Source organism: Myotis davidii, unplaced genomic scaffold (genome assembly GCF_000327345.1).
Source record: "Myotis davidii unplaced genomic scaffold, ASM32734v1 scaffold134, whole genome shotgun sequence".
In the NCBI taxonomy this organism is placed as follows: Eukaryota; Metazoa; Chordata; class Mammalia; order Chiroptera; family Vespertilionidae; genus Myotis; species Myotis davidii.
In genome coordinates, this window is record NW_006288853.1 from 2,351,964 (window position 1) to 2,359,828 (window position 7,865).

General features: G+C 51.9%; 1 protein-coding gene across 1 annotated transcript in view; it reads left to right on the forward strand.

Annotated features, from left to right (window-relative positions):
- The window catches only part of HKDC1 (hexokinase domain containing 1), a 36,599-nt gene that overhangs the window by 14,500 nt on the left and 14,234 nt on the right, over positions 1 to 7,865 (forward strand). Inside the window, exons 4-9 of the mRNA XM_015562101.1 lie at positions 650 to 745; positions 1,709 to 1,808; positions 4,105 to 4,228; positions 4,467 to 4,603; positions 5,967 to 6,156; positions 7,468 to 7,701. Of these exons, the coding sequence (XP_015417587.1) occupies positions 650 to 745; positions 1,709 to 1,808; positions 4,105 to 4,228; positions 4,467 to 4,603; positions 5,967 to 6,156; positions 7,468 to 7,701 (881 nt within the window). The remainder of the gene's footprint in view (positions 1 to 649; positions 746 to 1,708; positions 1,809 to 4,104; positions 4,229 to 4,466; positions 4,604 to 5,966; positions 6,157 to 7,467; positions 7,702 to 7,865) is intronic.

A 7,865-nucleotide genomic window follows, 5' to 3' on the forward strand; every position in this document is an offset into this window, starting at 1 on the left:
AAAAAGTGACATCAATAGCAAGGAAATGAAGGCCATGAACAGATTGTGCTGGCATGTAACAAGGAGACTTGGGCACAGGCTGAGCAAACCTGACAGTGATGGATGCAAACAGCTCTTACAGGCAATTACTGTAGTCATTCTCCAAAGGACAGACTAGCCAGTAGGGAAGAGTCATACATTTTTCTGAAAGTTTTTTTCCCTCCCCAGTCACACTGAGGTGACTGTTGGATATGTGGGTTAAATGTAAGCAGAGTATTATATTCTTTCCGAAAACTCTGAATTAATGGTCCTCACATACAAATCAGGATTTACAGATCTATATAAATAAAAGCGTAATATGCTAATTAGACTGGACATCCTTCTGGACAAAGCCGGAGCTGCAAGGGAAGCCCGGGTCCCGGGGGCCAGAGCGGGGAAGCCGGTGCCAGCAGCTGGGGGGAAGGCAGGCCTACTCTTGCAGGAATTTTGTGCATTGGGCCTCTAGTGTTTAAATATTAGCAAAGGCCTCTGAAGAAATACTGAAAGAATTGGGCGATGCAGCTTAAAGAAGAGAAGACAGGGGGTTGCACTTTAAGCATACAATCCCTGCAGCTCATGTTCAGAACTGAACACCTTCTTTGTTTTGACTGGATCTGAATTCTTCCCCCAGGGTGTCCTGCTTTCATGGACCAAGAAGTTTAAGGCCCGGGGAGTTCAGGACACAGATGTAGTGAACCGTCTAACCAAGGCCATGAAAAACCACAAGGTAGGAATTTGCTCAGCTCCCAGTCCTAGCCGTCTCCTGAGGGCGGTTCACACAGTGCCTGCCCCTGAAGGAGGAACCGCCCTCAGGGGAGGCCTCACTGCAATGCAGGCTCCGCACTTCTGATAAACCCACGGGGGAGCCTTGGTCTGTGGGCCTTGTTCCAGTTACTGTTGAAAGTGGGCCCCACTGCCCAGGGACCTCCCCATTGGCACAGCCCCCTCAGGGGTCCTGGTTAGATCCCCTGCTGTGTGTGATGCTCCAACTCCTACCTCTCGCTCAGGCTTAAAATATACTTTCTTTCCAGTCTGGCTCTCTAGGCCACTTTCCACGCTCCCTTAGTTGGACTATTTGTTGAATAAATGTTATAACCGCAAAAGCAAGGCACGCTCCTTGCCAGTGGAAAGCACACAGTGAGCCCAGATGATTTGTCACCCCGACAGCAAGAGGACTGTCTTTTATTCTCTTTAAAGCTGTGATCGGATTCTCTTGAAGTCTGTTTTTCTCTTATTGTTTTCATTTTACTTTAAAACACTCCCTCGAACCTTGGGGAATGTGGTGCAGTAACCCAGGTTGACTTGGCGGAATGAGAAACCGGGTGGGGACTTGCCCACAGCTGAGGACTCGAGTATCTCCTCCTGAGAACACCATTGCTTCCAGGACAGACATGTTCTGCTCAGGGTCCCTCAGGCGAGGGCTGGAGTCCAGGTGGTCTGTCCCTCCTCTTCCTCGGCACAGGGGCCATCGGCCATACAGCAGCAGCATGGGTTCCCCCACGAGCTCCCAACTGCTCGTTCTCTCACCGAGACCCCTGACCTTGACACAGGCCTTGCTCCTTCCAGGCAGGCCCCATAGGCAGGATCTAGGGACTTTCCCAACAGTCACCTTCACCGTTTTGCTTTCTCCGTGGGGACAGACAGAGGGATGACACTCCCTTCCCGCCCACGAATGCTTGTGTTCCAACAGGACATCGATGTGGATATCCTGGCCTTGGTCAATGACACCGTGGGAACCATGATGACCTGTGCCTATGATGACCCCTCCTGTGAAGTTGGAGTCATCATTGGTAACTCAATCTGACTTGCTTTTTGGGGATGTGGGTACGGGGCTGGGTTGGAGCTTAGTTTCAGCAAACTGAGCAAATTCTGCGGGAAGGGGACTGGTGCTTTCTGCTTAGGAGAAACAACAGAGGACGATGAAAAATTCATTCATTCACTCAACCAGTGCTTGCTGGGTGCCTACTGTGTGTCAGGCCCGTCCCTGCATTGGGTTCTCAGGGTGAGTTAATACTCAGGGTCCCTGTGCTCATGGGGCTTTCAGTGGGGAGGTGGGGGGCAGATCACATCAAAGGGCCAAAGAGGCCTAAAGGAGTAAGATCATGTCAGGTGGTGCTGACTATGAGGAAGAAAATGCAGCAGGGGGGTGACCGAGAGTGAGTGTGAGGTGGTCAGGGCAGGACGCTCTGAGGGGTACATTTGAGCAGGGACCACAATGAGGAGGAGGGAGCCAAGTAAGATCCAGAGGCGAGTCCTTGGCAAAGGAAAGAGGACACCTCTGGCCTCTGGATGGGACTGGGTCTGGGTGCTCGGGGAAGCACCCCGAAAGGCGGAATGGCGGCTGTATCTGGTGAACGGAGGCTGGGGGTAGTCGGGTATTCAGGTTGGAGAGAGTGGATGGGACCGGGCATAGGTCACAGACACAGTCATGGAGGGTCTTTGGCTTTTGCCCCAAAAGAGACAGGAAGGCACTGGAGGATGCTGGGGGGATGGATAAGTGGGGTGCATATTTTTAAAAAGCTCATTTTGGCTGCTGTGTGAAAAGTTGACTATTGGGGGCAACAGTGGAAGCAAGGTGACTGGCCAGGAGACCATTGCCCTGTGGAGGTGAGACGTGGTGGAGGCCTGGGCCAAGGGGTGGTGGGCAGTGAGGTGTCCAGGGGGTGGGTCCCCGAGCTGGGAGGGGCTCTCCTAGAGGGTCCGGGAGAAGGCCTTCTGGGGGACAATTGAAGCCAAATGGATGGGATTTATAGGCTGTTCTTGGATATGCCCTTCCACCTCCCCATCCCTTTACTGCTGCTGGAAGAAGTTTTCTGCGTGGTTTTTTTCTTACTTTCTAACTACATTCTCCTGAGCCTGACTTTCCCAAAGGGCAGGAGCTTTACCCCTGAGGGGCTTGATCTACCCCCCCACCCTCCCCGTCTCTGGAGCCCACACCTCAGCATGGACCGGCATTTCCCTCAGCCACTGTCACTGTGCTGTCCTAGTGGCTGGGTCAGGTAGCCCGGCACAGTGGCGGTGTGCAGGGTGCGGGCCACGCCTAACAGTGTCCGTGCTTTCCTGAGAAAGTGTGCCCAGATGCTGCGTTACATTTTGCTTTTCTGCCTTCTTGTTTCTCGTGCTGGCTTTAAATCCTCACACCACAGGGCCGGCCAGGAAGACGCTTACTTTTGTTTTTTTTAAGTAGCTTTATTGAGGCATAAAACTTTTCTCATTTCAGTACAATTCAATACATTTTAGTAAGTTTACAATTTTGTAACCATCACTCCTATTTCATTTTAGAACATTTCCATCACCTCAATAAGTCCCACACAGATGGTGCCCACCTGCAGCCACTCCCCCAATCCTCGAGTGTGTGTTGGAATAATGAAATTTTGCTTTCTTATGTGATAGCTAATCACTGTCAACGATAAGGATGTAGAGTAGGTGGGGAACAACGCGTGGCAGGTCATGAATAAAGGATATTTTTACTGCCAAATAGAGAAGAGGTTAGGTAGCTGAGGGAAGGGGGTTAAAAATTACTGTGGGTTGGTAATTCAAAATATATCAGGTTAGGTGAACTCATCCTTCTCTTTGCAAATGTGCTTTGTCAGCTCATACATATTCGTTAGGGACTGACTTCTTCAGGACCGACTTCATTCACACAGCAAACCGTGAGCACACTGAGAAGTGCAGGCCTGGCATGTCAGCTGGTTTCCTCACAAACTCCGGCTGGCCAGCTGCTGCCTCAGCGGGAACCAGCCCCCGATCAAAAGCGCCGTGCGGTGGATCCGAGAGCTCTCAGGCCTAAGGGCTGTGCGGTGGATCCGAGAGCTCTCAGGCCTAAGGGCTGTGCGGTGGATCCCAGAGCTCTCAGGTCTAAGGCCTCTGCGGTGGATCCCAGAGCTCTCAGGTCTAAGGGCTGTGCGGTGGATCCCAGAGCTCTCAGGTCTAAGGGCCGTGCGGTGGATCCCAGAGCTCTCAGGTCTAAGGCCTGTGCGGTGGATCCCAGACCTCTCAGGTCTAAAGCTCGGGCAGGTCAGAGCTCTCTGCCTGCCCAGTGGGGAGCCTGCCATCTGTGCATCTTCCCTCTGACCCCTTGTTCAGGCACCGGCACCAACGCGTGCTACATGGAGGACATGAGCAACATCGACCTGGTGGAAGGCGACGAGGGGAGGAGGGGACACTTGATGCCTGGGAGGCTTTCAGTTGTGACTAGTTACCCGTCCCAGTGCGTGTGAGAGGCCAGGTCTGTATTTCATTTTCACGGGGCAGATGAGGGAAGTGACAAGGCTGTGCAGTGGTTTGCCTCCGCCTCATTCGGTCCGTGTGCGTGGAGCCTGTGTGTGCGAGACAGGGCGACCCCGATGGCTCCGGTCTTGACCTCTGGGTGCGTTTGGTGAGTGGCCACCAACGGACCAGTGCAGCCCGAGGAAGCAGGATCAGCCAGTGCCTCGCTGTGTTTCCAGGGCTCCCGACACGCTGCTGCCTCGGGGGCCTGGCCCACAGCACCTGGTGACTCCTCCCAGCCCGCACCCCACACCTGCTGCCGTGGAGGTCCCGGGGCTGCCTCAGGCTGTCTACACGCCGCGCTCCCTGGAGGCAGGCTGCCCACGCGGCTTCTCTTTCCTGCCTGCACGCACACATTATTGCAACTCATTAAGTGTTGAGTGAAAAAAAACTAAACTTAAAAAAAAATAATTTCAGACTTATAGAAAAGTTGTGACTATCACATGAAATTCCCCTTCATTCGGATTTCCTAAGTAGTAACATTCTCTGTGTGTTTGTGTGTGGGTGTCTCTATACATATAAAATACACACGTCTGTGTAAAATTATTTTTCTGAACCTTTGAGGCTAAGTTGCATACGTAACATCCCTTCACTCCTCAGTACGTCAGAGTGTATTGCCTGAAAACAAGTACCTTCTCTTACATAAACTAAGTGTAATGATCAAAATTAGGGCATCAACACGTCATAAGTTCAATATCTACTTTACAGACCGATTCAGGATCACCGGCTGGCCCACTAATGTCCTTTATCAAAAAGAACAAGTGGTCCTGGCCCAGGCTCCCGCCCAGGAGCGCACACTGTGTTTTCTGGCGGGTCTCCGAGCCTCCTTCCATCGGGAACACTTCTGTGGGATCTGTTTCACCATCTTGACGCACACAAAGCCATTTGTTTTACGGAATGTCCCTCAGTTTGGTTTGTCTGATGTTTCCTTGTGATTAGGTTCTGGTGATGGGTTTTTGGCAGGAACTTCCCACATGACGTGTGTATTTGGAGGTGTGTGTTTGCTCAGTTACCGGTGATGCTACCTGAACCCCCTGGTTAAGGGGAAATGCAACAGCTTCTCCACCATGTGTTTACCACGATTCCCTCTGGAATGAGTGACTGGTGAAGAGATGTTTGGGATTATGGAAACATCCTGTTTCTCATGAAACCTTCATTTTCTAGCTTCAGCATCCATGGATGAATCCCAGTGCATCATTTCCTCTGTTCATTCACTGTTACTTCACTGTGAGAAAGAGCTTTCTTATCCCCTCCATTGATCTAGTCAGACCAATATGGACACATAGCATTGTTTTATTTCATAGGTTATAATTTCTTCCCGTCATTATTTATTTTGATATTCAAATTTTTCACACTTGGCCGGTGGAATCCCCTCCAAGCTGGCCCCCACATCCTTTGACATGTTCCCATCACCTTTTTCCTCCTGGCCCAGAAGAAGATGGTGTCTTTTCCCAGCCCCGTCCCTGGGATCAAACCATTTTTCCAAGAAGCCCGGTGAAAAGTACCTCCTAGGAAATATTTAAACACAGAGCTGCACACCTGGAAAGTAAATTCCTGCTTTGGATGCACCTGCTCCCCAGCACACACCCCTTTCCCTGGAGATGCGGAGCAGTCCTGGCCCAAGGACTTGACCATCCTCACCCTCTCTTTCACTTAAAATAATTTCCATTCCCTCAAAGCCAACCTGGCACTGATCTGCTCACCAAATTGTAGGTTTGAGAAGATGATCAGCGGCCTGTACCTCGGTGAACTCGTCAGGCTCATCTTGGTGAAGATGACCAAGGCAGGCCTCCTGTTTGGCGGCAAGAAGTCCTCCAGTCTCCACACTAAGGGCAAGATTGAAACACGGCACGTGGCTGCCATGGAGAAGTAAGCTCTGGAGGGTCCCTCCCACCTGGACGCGGAGGATTCGTGCAGGGTGGGCGGCCAGGGCGGTCTTCTCATGAGAGGGGTACAGTGGAAGGGAAGGGACCAGGTCTTCTTCCTCATCTGGGTGATTTATTTTTATTTTTTAAAATATAGTTTTATTGATTTCAGAGAGGAAGGGAGAGGGAGAGTTAGAAACACTGATGATGAGAGAGAATCATTGATTGGCTGCCTCCTACACGCCCCCTACTAGGGATCGATCCTGCAACTCAGGCATGTGTCCTTGACTGAAGTCGAACCCGGGATCCTTCAGTCTGCAGGCTAATGCTCTATCCATTAAGCCAAACCAGCTAGGGCCTCACCAGGACGATTTTAGACCTGATTACAGCTGAGGAGGGTTAGCAGTGCCTGTGGTGACTCAGCTGTGGCTTCTGGTGGGTTTCCTCAGCCTGGGATTCGGCCGACGGAGGTCTACCCTCCTCCTGTTTTGTTGCCTTCTGCTTCCCCTAACGCTGTGATTTATAAAATGTTTAGGGTCACAGACCCCTTTGAGGATCAGATTCAAGTTCTGGACCCTTTCTTCCCAAAAGGCACACTTGCACACAACTTTATTTATAATATCAGGGCATCCTTAGACCCATGAAAGCCCACGCATGGAATCCAAGTTATGAACTCCTGCCATAGCAAGAGCCTTCTCTACCTGGTCCTGCTGGGGGCTGGCTTTGGGGCTCTGAGGCCTCACACAGAGGTCCCTGCAACAGGGCGTGGCCCCAGCCAACTTAAGTCCGGTTCCTCCGGCTGAGAAACCCTGGCATTGCCCCGAGCTTTGTAATCAGTTTAGATTCTGAGCTCAGCAAAATGGCGTGTGACTCCCAGCGTCTGTATTTGTGCAGAGCTTGGCAGGGACTGAGTTTCGGTGAAAGGCAGAGTATAGTTCACGGTATAGTACAAGGTGGGTAATAGACTCTAATTTAACTGCCTGAGTTCAAAACCCGAGCCTTGCACTTACTAGCTGTGTGACTGTGGACGAGTTACTAGCCCTCTCTGTGCCTCAGGTCCCTTCTTCTGAGCAATCGGGTAATGACAGAATTCCCCCAGGAGTGTTGTGAGCGTTGAGTTAATACCTGTCAAATCCTTAGACAAGTGCTGGCGCACAGTGAGGGCTCAGCAAGTGGTGGCTCCTATGATCCCTCCTGATGTTGTTATTAGATTACTACGTGCCAGCCTGTTTCTTTTCACGGTCCTGAGAAGTGAGAAAGCTGGTTCTCTCCGTGGAGGGAAAAGGGCGGCCCTCTCATTCCTGTCCCCGGCCAGGTATAAAGAAGGCCTTGCCAACACACGAGAGATCCTCACGAACCTGGGCCTGGAGCCTTCGGAGGCCGACTGCATTGCGGTCCAGCACGTCTGCACCATCGTCTCCTTCCGCTCGGCCAATCTCTGTGCGGCGGCCCTGGCGGCCATCCTGACTCGTCTCCGGGAGAATAAGAAGCTGGCGCGGCTCCGGACCACGGTGGGCGTGGACGGCACCGTCTACAAGATACACCCTCAGTGAGTGCTGCTGCGCCACACCCCGCCCATGAGTCTCCCCTGGAGCAGGGTCCCAGGGTGCTCGAACTCTGCTGCTTCCCGGGAACCAACTGTCTCCCATTGGTTCTGAGAATTCAGGGGAAAGGCTGAATTCAGATGCTGCATTCGGCTAGATGGCTGGGTTG